The sequence below is a fragment of the Budorcas taxicolor genome, chromosome 5, assembly GCF_023091745.1.
Source record: "Budorcas taxicolor isolate Tak-1 chromosome 5, Takin1.1, whole genome shotgun sequence".
NCBI lineage: Eukaryota > Metazoa > Chordata > Mammalia > Artiodactyla > Bovidae > Budorcas > Budorcas taxicolor.
In genome coordinates, this window is record NC_068914.1 from 101,899,448 (window position 1) to 101,912,612 (window position 13,165).

At 53.2% G+C, this 13,165-nt stretch overlaps 2 protein-coding genes across 6 annotated transcripts; one reads left to right on the top strand and one right to left on the bottom strand.

The window, feature by feature from the left end:
- The first annotated feature begins 1,403 nt into the window (after positions 1–1,403).
- Positions 1,404–7,230, top strand: MMP19 (matrix metallopeptidase 19). The gene is made up of 9 exons (XM_052640737.1): positions 1,404–1,593; positions 1,891–1,976; positions 2,846–2,976; positions 3,215–3,430; positions 3,904–4,149; positions 4,722–4,865; positions 5,644–5,808; positions 5,959–6,086; positions 6,277–7,230. The coding sequence occupies exons 1-9, from the start codon at positions 1,504–1,506 to the stop codon at positions 6,580–6,582; spliced, it is 1,512 nt and encodes a 503-aa protein (XP_052496697.1). The 5' UTR covers positions 1,404–1,503; the 3' UTR covers positions 6,583–7,230.
- Positions 7,231–7,626: 396 nt separating this feature from the next.
- Positions 7,627–13,017, bottom strand: LOC128047938 (transmembrane protein 198-like). 5 transcript variants are annotated; one of them, XM_052640367.1, is made up of 5 exons: positions 12,848–13,017; positions 10,598–10,857; positions 9,445–10,026; positions 8,847–9,004; positions 7,627–8,721 (listed from the first exon to the last, which is right to left on the bottom strand). In XM_052640367.1, the coding sequence occupies exons 2-5, from the start codon at positions 10,770–10,772 to the stop codon at positions 8,563–8,565; spliced, it is 1,074 nt and encodes a 357-aa protein (XP_052496327.1). In that variant the 5' UTR covers positions 10,773–10,857; positions 12,848–13,017; the 3' UTR covers positions 7,627–8,562. The 5 variants fall into 5 exon arrangements, with proteins under 5 accessions (XP_052496327.1, XP_052496325.1, XP_052496326.1 ...); XM_052640365.1 differs by lacking the exon at positions 12,848–13,017 and adding an exon at positions 12,204–12,653; XM_052640366.1 differs by lacking the exon at positions 12,848–13,017 and adding an exon at positions 11,816–11,965.
- Positions 13,018–13,165: the final 148 nt, after the last annotated feature.

Here is a 13,165-nt window from a genome sequence, read left to right on the forward strand (position 1 = left end):
GTGGATCAAGTGGTGAAGGATCCACCTGCAAGGCAGGAGCTGCAGAAGATGCAGGTTCGATCCCTGAGTGGGGAAGATTCCCTGGAGAAGGCAATGGCTAACCACTTCAGTGTTCTTGCCTGGAGAATCCCATGGACAGAGGAGCCTGGTGGGCTACAGTCGCACAGAGTCAGACACAACTGAAGCAACTTAGCACAGCACAATACAGAAATCACCTGACACAAAGTTTTGTTTTTTTTTTTCTTCTCATTCTATTACAGTGAAGTTTAACGGTGCGGAAAAGTCATATAAACTTGGTGGGTCCAAAGTAGGTTTTTCTTCCTTTTTTTTTTAAAGTAGGTTTTCCTAATGTAAATTTTTCTCTTCTATGTTAAATAGCATTGAAGACCCTCTCTAAACTCTGTCTCCCAGTCAGTTTTCCACCCTGGTCATTCGTCTGACAAATATTTATTAAGCACCACCGAAAGCACTGAGCTAGCCTGGAATGGGCACTAGGGACTCAGTGGTGAATGAAGCAGACCCTTAGAACCTCTCACTGAACACAACTGACTTTTCTCTGCACTTTTACTTAAGACCAGCATTGTCCCTGTTCCTCAGGACTCTTTGACCCTATCCAACTCATAGCCAGCCTTCACAGCCCAGCTCAAAGCCTGCCTTCTCTGCGAACCTTCCCACAGCCTCATGACCCTCAGGATGGGACACCTCCTGCCTGATATCCTGGTTCCCCTATTTCAGGTATTTGAATTGATCTCACCCTGTCTGTAGGCAGGGTGTCTGAAACCTCCCTGTGGGCAAGCTCTAGAATTTACTTCTTCCTTCTCTAGTTAACCTCCACTCTCACCCACACATTCCAGACTCATCAAGGGCTTGAAATAATGACTTTTTATTAAGGCAGACACAAGTAGGCTTCAAGAGCATTTAAATTCTCAGCTTGGTCTTGGATGCAAAGAAACTGAGATCTCACCCTTCGTTCTTTCATCTGCAACCCAAGCACCTAAGCTATTTGCTTCCTACCTCTCGGTTTTATTTTTCCTGTCCTAGAGCATACAGGGAGATGTGAAAGTTACAGATAAGGGTTTTATTGCCCAGGGGTCCCTGGGTCACAGGAATGCCCAACTTCAGAGGATGGCTCTGGTCCCTATTTCTAGTCTCGGCAGATATTCTGCTTCTGATCTTGGCAGGATGGCCACCTCCAGGACAACATGGGAAGTCTTTCTGAGTCCAGCAGAGGACCCTGGGGGCTGGGTCGAAGGCTCTTCTAGACTTCTGCTCTCTGGCAGGGCAGGGGTTAATGGTGAATTGCAACACATCTCTGGGCTGAGTCACCTCCTACTGACACTCCCCCCACCAATTTCCCTCCCTTGAAGTTTTATAAAGAGGACCACAGACTGGAGAGTGAAAAGAACTGGAGGGAAGAGGCCCCCAACCCAGCCCTGCTCCCTCAGGTTCCCAGGATTCTCAGAGCGGAGGGCACAAACTCTGAGGCTCTTGCCTGGTGGGACCATGAACTGGCAGCGGCTGTGGCTGGGCTTCCTACTCCCGCTGACCGTCTCATGCCGGGCTGTGGGGCCCGGAGAGAAGGAGGCAGCTATGGTGAGTCTCCTGGGAAAGCCAGACCCAGGCTGGGGGAGGGATGGAGGAACTGCTCCTTAGTCCCATCCAAGCCACTCTTCTGACCTACAACTGCCTGCCCTGCCCTTTGCTCCTCTAGTCCATGATCCACCCCTACCCATCCCCACTCCCTCCCCTCATACTTCCCTAAGATGCCTCTCCTTCAGTCCTTCCACATCTGTCCCCTCCTATCCTAATGGGCTGTTAGGTCATGTAGAAGCTTCACCCAGAGACTAATCCCCTTTTGATTTTATCTGCTGACCCCTACCCTCATCATAGGATTACTTGTTGCGATATGGTTACCTACAGAAGCCTCTAGAAGGACCTGACAACTTCAGGCCAGAAGATGTCATAGAGGCGCTGAGGTGAGAGGTTGTAAGGTGCATGCCTACAGGGTCAAGTTCACAAGATCTTTTTCTCTTCTCACCTTTTCCATTCCCCAGGCCCACCTCTGCCTGCCTCACATCCATTTTGGGGATCCAGAGAATGTGTGGTGGAACCAGGAGTGAGAGGGGGAGTCAAGGACGAGGGCCCAGTTATTGGATCTTCCTAGGCCCTGAGCACTTCTTTGGAGGCTCCATCCCACATTATATCCAAAATACAATTATTTGGTCACATCCTGCAAGCGGTGTAATTTAGATGAGTTGGAGCTAAATTGTTGACATGATGTTGCCTTTCAAAGACATATAATCCAGCATTTATTTCTTTCTGTTTTGAAGCTTTCTTTTCATATTTTGGGTCTAATGGGTCATTTCTCAGATATGTTCCCAGTCCATTGAAAAGCCACAATACTTATGGTGCCTGATGGATGAAATTGCCCCAGAGTGGGCAGGCTGGACTGGGAATGGGGTGTCCAGCAGGAGGGGAGAAAGCGGAGGGAGGACAGGCCCTCAGGTGGTAGCAGGTGAGAGAGTCTCAGAGCAGGAGTAGGACACTTCCCAGGGCAGGAGGAGGTTAGAAATTGCAATAGAGGAAGAAGGCAACACCAGAGAGCACTTTACCCAAATAAGAGTGTGAACACAGGGAGGTGACATTGAAGTATTGCCTTCTATGCAGAACAGAAGAGGAAGGCCCAATTATGAGGACTGGATCCTGGAGCGATCTCATCACCTCCAGAGCTTTAGTGCCGTTCTCAGTCATTACGTTGGGCAAAAGGGGACCAAAGAGCTATCCCCATTTCTTAGTCATTCCAGATGCCCCTACCCTGCTGGACCATCCCTCTCCCTCTTTCCAGAGCTTTTCAGGAAGCATCTGAGCTGCCAGTCTCAGGTCAGCTGGATGACGCCACAAGTGCCCGTATGAGGCAGCCCCGCTGTGGCCTGGAGGACCCCTTCAATCAGAAGACCCTTAAATACCTGCTGCTGGGTGAGAACTGAGCCTGGGAAAGTGGGGGGGAGGTCATGACTGTGGGAGCACAGGTGACATTGGGACAGTCTGCACCAGCTCATCGTTGAATGGATGGTAATCTGGTAATCGACTGATCACCACTTGCCTGGAAGTGTTGTTTCATGGCTTTGCTGAGTGAGTGCTCACAATCAGGGGAGCTGTCCAGAGCTGGCAAAGGTATCTGTGCTTCTAACCTATTTTTTGGCTCAATAACCAGGCCGCTGGAGAAAGAAGCATCTGACCTTCCGCATCTTGAACCTACCGTCCACCCTACCATCCTCAACAGCCCGGGCAGCCCTGCTTCAAGCCTTCCAGTATTGGAGCAACGTGGCTCCCTTGACCTTCCGCGAGGTGCAGGCTGGCTGGGCTGATATCCGCCTTTCCTTCCATGGCCGCCATAGCTTGTACTGCTCCAATTCCTTTGACGGGCCCGGTAGGCACCAGCTCTCAGCTCTCCCACCTTACAGACCTCTGCCTCCTTGAGTCAGTGACTCTGGAAACTTAATGTCAGGCTACCCTTCTATGCTCAACTGCACCCTACACTCTCCAACCACCTTCTAATATTCCCTTGGGGAGCAACATATCATCTCCCTGGGGCCTTACCAAGCCTGTTTCTGTGAAGCTTATGCCTTCTTCCTTAGCTTAAGTTCCTCTGCTCAAGGCATACTCCAGGGAGGACTGGGCCAAAGACATAAGAGTGACTGGAGGTAACAGAACGGAGTGACGGGCACCCGTGAGAGATCGGGGTAGTGACAGGGAAATCTGAAAGGAGTGAGAGGCGTCCAAGAGATAATCAATCTACTTGGGGGGATTTTAAGGGAATAGAGTAATTGGAGTTTATAACAGGCAGGGGATGCTCCACCCTAGGAGACTCTGATCTGCCTGTCTACCTTTGCCTTTGTCCAGGGCGGGTCCTGGCCCATGCCGACATCCCAGAGCTGGGCAGCGTACACTTTGATGAAGATGAGCTCTGGACTGAGGGGACCTACCGGGGGGTGAACCTGCGCATCATCGCAGCCCATGAACTGGGCCATGCCCTGGGGCTGGGGCACTCCCGATACGCCCAGGCCCTCATGGCTCCCGTCTACGCTGGCTACCGGCCCTACTTCAAGCTGCACCCTGATGATGTGGCTGGGATCCAGGCTCTCTATGGTCAGTCCTTTCCCCTAGTCCTCATGATGGTCAGTCTGACCAGTAGTCTCTTTAAGCATAAAGACACAGGTCTAATCTTCATGGAGGGAAATGGCTTGGCTTCTTTCTCTTCCTCTTGCCCCATTATTCAGGCTTCTTCATTTTCAGGAGTTGTTTTTCTCTTTTTGACCTCACTGCATGGCTAGTGGTATCTCAGTTCCCCAATCAGGGATTGAACCCTGGCTGTGGCAGTGAAAGCCTGGAATCCTAACCACTAGGCCCCCAGGGAACTCCCAGGAGCTCTGTTTCTGACACTTCCAGGTCTAATCTTCCTTCCAGACCTCTCTCCTCCTACACCTGCTCTAGTGGATGAAGAATGAACATTCCAGCAATCCCCTCTCTCCCTTTCTAGTGCCTCTCAAAACTAAAACATGTCTCCTGCTGGTATCAACGTGATCTTTTCTCCCACCAGCGAAAGCTCTCCAGGTTTTCATTTTTCTCTCTATGCGACCTCCGAGCTTGACTTACAGTAGGAGAGTGGGGAAGCCAGTGCTCTGAGTTCTTTCCCTGAGCAGTATTATGTTACCTTGCAGGCAAGAAGAGCCCAGAGATAGAGGAGGAGGAGGAGGAGGAGGAGGAGGAGGAAGACACGGCACTCCCTACTATACCCCTAGTGCCCACAGAACCCAGTCCCATGCCAGACCCCTGCAGTGGTGACCTGGATGCCGTGATGCTGGGTAAGACCCTTTCCCTCCAGGCTTGTAGGCAGGCAGTGGGGCAGGCTGTTGACCTTGAGACCTGGACAAATGGGAGTGACATGGGACCTCAGGGTGATCAGTGGAGGTTAGACTCTAGGCACAGGTTAGTGGCCATGGATGGAGGCAGTGGCCTGGGGAGGGAGGATTCAGAGCTGAATTCAAGATGGGCCAGGCAGGACATTACCTCTGTTGTTGCCCTATGAGAGCCACTAAACACATCTGGAAATACAGCAAGATGGAGAAAACAGTCTTGACTGGAATGTCTATTAGAGAGGGTATTATACCCACATGGAAGTACAACTTGGAAGCCACCTGGAGTAGAAGGTGAGGTCCCTAAGTGGGAGCAGCTATCCACAGGGCTGATTTGCTGTGAATGACAAAGGAGAGGCTGAACACTTCTCTGCCCTTAACAATCCTCTCCTTGAATGAATATGTGGGGAATCAGCCTGCCTGAGATACCCAGAAGTCTTTATTTGACTGCTGTCTTAAAAAAAAAATTTATTTGGTGGCAGCAGGTCTTTGTTTCCTCATGTGGGATAATTTGTTGAGGCACATGGTCTCTCTAGTTGTGGCTCAAGGGTTCCAGAATCCATTGGCTCAGTAGTTGTAGCACATGGGCTTGAGGCATGTGGAATCACCCTGGACCAGGGATCAAAGCCGTGTCCCCTGCATTGGCAGGCTTATTCTTAACCGCTGGACCAGTAGGGAAGTCCTGATACCTGTCTTTTTGACTTGTTGACACACCTCCTGCTCTTAGGGCCCCGGGGAAAGACCTATGCCTTCAAGGGAAACTATGTGTGGACCATAACAGATTCGGGATTAGGTCCTTTGTTCCAAGTGTCTGCCCTCTGGGAGGGGCTCCCAGGAAACCTGGATGCAGCTGTCTACTCTCCTCGGACCCAATGGATTCACTTCTTTAAAGGTAAGGACACTGTGCTACCTGAGGAGGGCCTGTGATTAGAGATGCCATACAAGGAGGGAGGGATGAGAAGTTTTCAGAGGGTGGAACAGAGGAACTGAAAGTTATCACCTGGGGACAGAGGTGACTTGTTCTTTCCTTATATGCTCTCAGGAGATAAGGTGTGGCGCTACATTAATTTCAAGATGTCTCCTGGCTTTCCCAAGAAGCTGAATAGGGTAGGACCCAATCTGGATGCTGCTCTCTATTGGCCTATCAACAAAAAGGTGTTCCTCTTTAAGGTATAAAGCTCAAAGGAAGGGCAAATCCTTCATAGGAGGGGTGGGCTACCTCCCATGGAAAAGCAAAGACTTGCTCTGGAAGGAAGTTCTGCAGTTGCCATGGGCTGAGAGTAGACCTCGGTGGGGGTGGCGGGGGGTTCCCTAAGCTCTCTCGTCATCCTTCTCTTCTCGCTGCCTACCCCACACCTAGGGCTCTGGATACTGGCAGTGGGATGAGCTGGCCACTACTGACTTCAGCCGCTACCCTAAACCAACCAAGGGATTGTTTACAAGAGTGCCAGACCAGCCCTCGGCCGCCATGAGCTGGCGGGATGGCCGTGTCTACTTCTTCAAGGGCAAACAGTACTGGCGCCTCAATCAGCAGCTTCAAGCAGAGAAAGGCTTTCCCAGAGATATCGCCCACAACTGGATGCACTGTCATCCCCCAAACACCACTGCATCCGATGGGGACACTGATTCCTTGGTTACAGGCATAGACCATTCGGCCACAGGATAACACTGGATACCATTTCCTTGGGCCATAGATACACCTTGAACTCTGGCGGCTCACCCAGAGATACAATCTTGGACGTTATCCCCTCAGTCACAGACTTCAGCACCCTTTCATTCCCTGGTAATGTCACTCTCTCAGAGGCCTGAGACCTCAATCAAATGTCTCCTGCAACACAAGCATGAACCATGGACCTCAAGTCTCTAAATGACCCAGCTCCAGTCACCACCTCCCTGTACTCTTTCCCTTCTGGTCAGTGACTCTAACTCAGCCTCCAGCTCCGTCCATTTCTCCCCCATCCTAAACAGCACTTCCAGCTGTGTCATTTTCTCTCTGGAGGACATTGGTAGAAGAAAGGCATCCATCAGGAGTTTAGCTGACAGCAGGCCCCACCTGGGAATGCCTGGGTCCTGTTCTTCCTAGATAAAGAACAAGGAAACAGCATGGCCAGTAAAATGAGCAATGGTTTTGTTATCCTTGAGAATCACATCAACTTGCTTATGACTTTGGGCAAGTTAATTAACCTCACTAAGCCTCAGGTTTCCCATTTGAAAATTAAGGTTAACACCAATCCTGCAGAGTTGTTGCATTAACTGAAATACTGTGTGTGAAGTGCCTGGCACATTTGTGCTTAATAAACGTTAACTCCGTGTTCACAGGGCTTCCCAGGTGACTCAGTGGTTAAGAATTTACCTGCCAATGCAGGGGATACAGTTTCAATTCCCTGGAGGAGGAAATGGCAACCCACTCCAGTATTCTTGTCTGAGAAATCCCATGGACAGAGGACTGTGGTGGACTACAGTCCTTGGGCTCACAAAGAGTCGGACAGGACTGAGCGACTGCAAGCGTGCACCATGTTCGTAAGAGAGGGCTGAATGGTTCTTCCTCTGGCTGTGTGTGTGCCACTCCTATAGTAGTCTGGCCTGATAGAAGCACCTTCATCAGATCTTGAAGGGATAGAGGACTTGTCAGTATGGCTAACTCGTTGTTTGGGGGAGCAAAGAAAGAAAAGAGGAACAACAGAAGAGCCTAGACTCCCAGGTTCAGTGTTCAATGTCATTTTATTCACATGTTCCCATGTTCTTCTTCCCTCCCATCATAACCTTGCTGCCCAGGGGAGGGTCGTATCTTCCTTCATGCTGATGAACCAGGGAACAGACTTTGGACAGGTGAATCAGGGGAGCGGAGAGTTAGAACGGGTTAGTGGCTGGGACGATATTCTGGTTAAAAAGATTAGTGTCCCCTATAATGAGAGACAGAAAAGGCACTTGTCTCCCACACACCCCTGAAGACCAGGCTCCTCTGGGCAAAAGGGCAAGATTCTGGCATGTGGGCCAATGCTCTCTGCTTGAAGCAAGAACCCAGCTATGAGGGACAGCGGGTGCTGAGCCAGGCAGTGCCCTGTGGTCTTCCCCACATTGAGAAGGGAAAGGGAAGCACCATGGAGGATAGCTACCCCCAACTGAGGTAGGAGAAGGGGGCTTGTGTCTGGGGGTCCAGAGAGAAAGGCTAACCAGGAACTCAATTGCTCCCTGATGAGGGGCCTGGGAATCAGGGATCCCAGAGCTCCACTGGTGCCCTTCTCCCCATGGAAAAGCTATCAAATGCTTTAGGAGCCTTCCTGATTTTCTATAGGTAGGTCCTATGAAAACAATACTCCTTATTTGATCATTGAGAGGCACTCTGAGGCGGGTATACAGAAGGCTGTTTGGGTAATGGCCCTCCTTGGTTTTGTTTGAAGGGAATTAGGGAGTCAGTTACTTTAGGGACCAGGGCACCTCTGTTACTGGACAGAGGTAGGTACTCATACTTCCATTCCTCTCCTTTCCCCACAAGAGTCCTCTCTATCTGTCCCTGAAACATATCCCTACAGGGCTGGTCTGGGTTGAGCACAGATTTCATGCCCAAGTTCAAGAGGTGGGGAAGTCTGTGTGTGGATTCTGCGGGCCCAGGCCCTGGCCACCTAGTGTTCCCAGGGAGAGGGCATCAGTGGAGGTTTAGGCTCAGGTCCGGGTGGGTGGAGCCAGAAGGTGCAGTGAGGGGGACAGTGGAACTACAGTCAGAATCCAGGTCCAGGACAGTGTGGGGAGCGGTGGCCTGGCAGCCTGGTCCTAGCTGGCGCTCTCGAAGGCTCTGGAAATAACTCTGGAGGGGCAGGGAAGACAGGGCAGAAGAAAGGGCCTGGATCAGAACCGCCCCCCCACCCCACCCTGACCATCCCCCTGTGCCTTCTGCCCCGGGCCCAGAGAAGCCCTCATGCCTCCACTCACTGGAGCCAGACTGTCGGCAGGGTTCCGTGTGCTGGCAGGGAGCTGGCGCCGGTAGCTGCCCTCACACAGCCCTGCCCCAGGGGAGGTCCGGTGCCACTTGGCCTCCTGATGACGGATCCGGAGGAGCTGGAGATGCCTTCGCTGGTGGCTCAAGACCACTGCTTGGGAGGGGACAATACAGACTCAGGGAGGCCTCTTTAGACTGTGAAACCCACCCCCAAATATACTCATACTCTAGAGAAACCCATTTGCTTTGCCTGTTACGTCTCTCTCAAACCTCGTCCCCCTCCCAGATATTCTAAAGAAACATTTCTTTGGAATCCTCCTGCTCTTCCCTCATGACTTCCCTGAGATCTTCCTTTCCTTTCACATCAGTCCCCAGTAACTCTTCCCTGCTCCCCAACCTCCCGACAATTTCTCTTCTCATTCTCACCCAGACTTTTGACTCCTCCAACTTTAACTTTTTTTCAGTGGCCTGCCTAATACACCTTAGACACCTCTGTTTTTTGCCCTCAAGTGTATTTTCTCCCTTCACCTCTTTAAGTCTGGGAACCAGGGACACAGGTTGTCTGCTGTCTATACCACAGCGGTAACTCACCATTGGCGTGGCCTCCATGTTCCTCATCCATGAGCTTCCACTGGGCCAGGGCCCCAAGGGCCCCCAGGGCTGGCCAGGTCCCCAGCAAGACCCAGCTATACCAGCAGAGAGGAGGCAAGGCTGGAAGTGCCTGCAAGCGTTGGCCCAGCCGACTGCCCAGCGCCAGCCCCTCCAGGAAGTAGTCAGCACAGGCCACCAGCACTGCAGCACCCAGCAGGGCTGTGCCCAAAACTGTGAATGGACGTGGCCACCGAAGTGTGAACAGGGCTCCCAGCAGTGCCAGCCCCACCAGCCCCCCAGCTGGCACCCAGGCTGAAGGTGGTTGGTAGATGGGCTCGGTGCCCAGCAGGACCCCGGCGCCCAGGGTTAGGCCTAGTAGAAGACCAGTCAGGAAGAGCCCGACACTGCGAACCAGCATGGTGACCAGGCCGCAGAGCAGTCCGATGCCGAGCGCAATGCCCGCGCTCACCTCCAGGCTCAGCTGTGTCTCTAGCACTCGCTCCTTATGGCATAGCAGGAAGATCACCAGGGCTCCTGACAGCAGGCCTGAGAGAAACATCACTGCCTTGAAGCAGCGGTAGCCTGGGAAGGGAGGCAGGAGGCAATGAGAGGCAGAAAGGGGTGGGTGGGGGAGGGTCGACAGGGCTGGGCTCTGATGACTCAGAAGGGATAGGAATGGCTAACCAGAGGAGCAGAAGTCAGGAGCAGCACCCCCAGGGACCTCAAGGCCTAGGGCAGAAAGGGATCATCTTAGGGAGGGCAGGGACTTTTCAGGAACTGTGAGGGGATGGGAGGGCAAATCAGGAGGTAAGATGGATGAATTGAGGGGAATAAGTATAGAGAAAAGGTTTCATCCTTTCAGGGATGGTAGACGGGAATAAATCAGCACAGGCTAATTCAGGTTATTGGGGAATGGAATTTTGAAGTAGGAGGCAAGGGGAGGGAAAATGATGGTTGCCAGGGGTCAGAGCTGAAGGAGTGAGTGGGTGGGGGATGGAAGAAGAGCTGGCGAGAGCGGCACTGGACGCACTGAAGATAGACATCCCCCGACAGAGGAGTAGAGGTGGCTCAGGAGCAAAGGAGAAAGCTAACGTCATCTCTGAGGGTGACAGTCTTGGGCAGCTGCCCCCCAGAACCCTGGCCCCGCCCTCACCGAAGCAGCAGTAGATGATTCCAAAGCAGCAGCAAAGGGCACACACCAGGGCGGGTGCCAGGTCAGGACTGTCCTGGGGTTGCAAGACACATCTCAGGTCTGGAGGCTCTGGGAGTTGTTGATTAAAGGGCCTGGGGTCAGAGGTCATGGCCAGGGGCAGCAAGGCTTCCTCCATGGCCGAAGAGAAGGTTGTCACAGAGGGGAAGATCAGTGTCAGCTCCTCTTATCCATCCATGAATGTCTCGAGGGGGCTGGGAAACCTGCAAGGGGGTAAGGGGGCAGGAACTCAGGTGCCCATGAACCTCGAGGATGCCTTTCTTTTAAAGAAAGGCCAATTTCAGGATGGAACTTAGTTCTGCTGGGGAAACTGAAGAAACCTGCAGGACAGGGATGAGAGAGGTCAGCTGTCTATCACCCTCTAAAACAAGGACATTAAGTGGAACTTCAAATCTTAACAGGTAATGAGTCTTGGCTCCCTAGCTTTTCAGGGTGGGGTGGGAGGAGTAGGAAGTCCTCCATCTGTGGAAGGGGGTACTGTGGGCTAAAGGCTCAGTAGCCTGTTCCAGTTGAAAAGAAAGCATGTCCCATCTACAGTTGGGACTCAAAATCATCCCACTGGACTGGGAAGGGTGGAGTTAGTAGAGGGGGGAGGAGAAGGAAGAGGAGAGAATGAGTCATGGTGGGGGTCTCCCAACAGCTGCTCCAACCCCAGAGAGGGAAGAGGGAAAAAAATCAAGACACCAGAAGAGGAATCAAGTAGAGACAGTAACCGACAGTTTGTCAGGGTTGGGAAGCCTTGGCTTCAGGTGGAGATAGGGTTACTGGGGGAAGGTGTCCGTCCAGCCACAGTCCAATTCCCACCGATCCCTCATGGACTAAGCAGGCGCCTTGCTCACAGGCATCTCACATCCTCCCCTCAGGACACTGGTGGGACTCTTTCTACCTCTCCCTTTCCCTGGGGTGTCAGGGCTGCCAGTGGGATTTGAACTCAGTTCCTGAAAGGAGAACACCAAGGAGGAGCTGGCATTGGGGGCACTAAAGGAATGGGGTAGAGTAGGTGCAGGCACTTCCTTTCAGCTGCCTTCTTTTGGATATCAAGATTTTAACAGGCAGGGAGGGGACTTGGTTTGAGGAGTCCCTGGGGCTCCTCTGCTCAATTCTTGGAAGTCTGGGGACCCTATTCAAGGAGAGATTGGGGAGGGGGTGTTAACTACTCACCACCCTGTCAGGGCTGAGGAAAGGAGGGGGTAGACGTGCTTCCCTAGACCCCCAGCTGCATCCCTGCCCAGAGTCTTGGGCGTCCGGGCGGCTGTCAGGCGTGGGCACCCCTAGGGCCACTCTGTTCTTTGCTCCCTAAACTCCTGCAAGTCGTACCGCAGCCCAAGCCCCAGTGAGCTAAAAGCAACCAGCTTGAGGGGTGGAGGAAGGGGACAGGGTGTGTGTGTGGGGGTGACATCACGGGGCGGGACCCTCCAAATCTTTTCCTTGTGTGTGTAGGGGGGACCCATTTTGCCTACTGCTCTAGGCTGGGATCAGAGACCCCCAGACATAGCCGGGAGGGGTTTTGGGGAAACCGCAAGAGGTTTGGGGAATGGTCTCCGAATACCTATGCGCTGACTCAGCAACTCGAAGCTTTCAAATCCCTTACTGGTGTCCCAGCGCCCCCCTACTTCGGCTTGGTTTCTTCCACTTCCCAGAGAATTAGAGTATTGTCTCCTGGAGAACTTGGTGGTCCGGATCGGGGACCCCAGGAAGGGGCTCTTACTGATCTGGGGCGCCGGCGAGGGGTTCACGGGTAGAAAAACTTGCGGAGCAAGACGAGGGTCTGGAAGGGGAACTAACGGAGAGGCGTTTGTAGAGCAGGGGACCGACAGAGGGTACCCAAGCCCGGGTCTGCGTCGGGGCGGGGGCGCTTGTCAGCGTCGACCAAACATCTTGATATGCAAACGAAATGCAAAGAAGCACGCAGATAAGGGCAGTGTTTTTTGGCCCTCCGCTGGGGTATTAAGCCCAGCAGAGCCACGCTCCCAGTCCTCCGGCCCGCTTCGCGACGGGGCCTGAGAGCTGCATCCAGAGGGGCGGATCCGGGCCGTGGGAGCTACAGTTATACAAGGCAGTTCGCCAGCTGGGTCAGGCGCTGGGGTGGGGGGTGGGGGCCGAGGGTTGCTGGGAAAGAAGGGGCAGCGAAGGAGGTCCAGGGCGGGGGCAGGCCCGGGGCTTCCTCCCCTCCGCTCCACCCCCGCATGATACCAAAAGGCCTCTGTCCTCGTTACAGGCAGCAGGGAAGGGATCAGTGCGGTGGTTCCTCTACGTTCCCTGATTTTGTCTGCAAGGGAAACAGACTGGGCTCGGTGGCTTTCCTCTATCTCCTGGTCTCAGCAAAGCCCAAGAACACAGCCAGAGGAACCCTGAGAATCTGCTCCCAGTCCGCAGGCACTGCAGCAGCGCCCGCTTGCTCCGCTTCCGGTGGAGCAACCTTCGGGGACTCCAGTTCAGCACGCGGAGGGCGGCAGCAGAGGGCCCTTTAAAGGGCGGGGCCAGCGCTTCCCCAGGACCACCTCCTCTGGT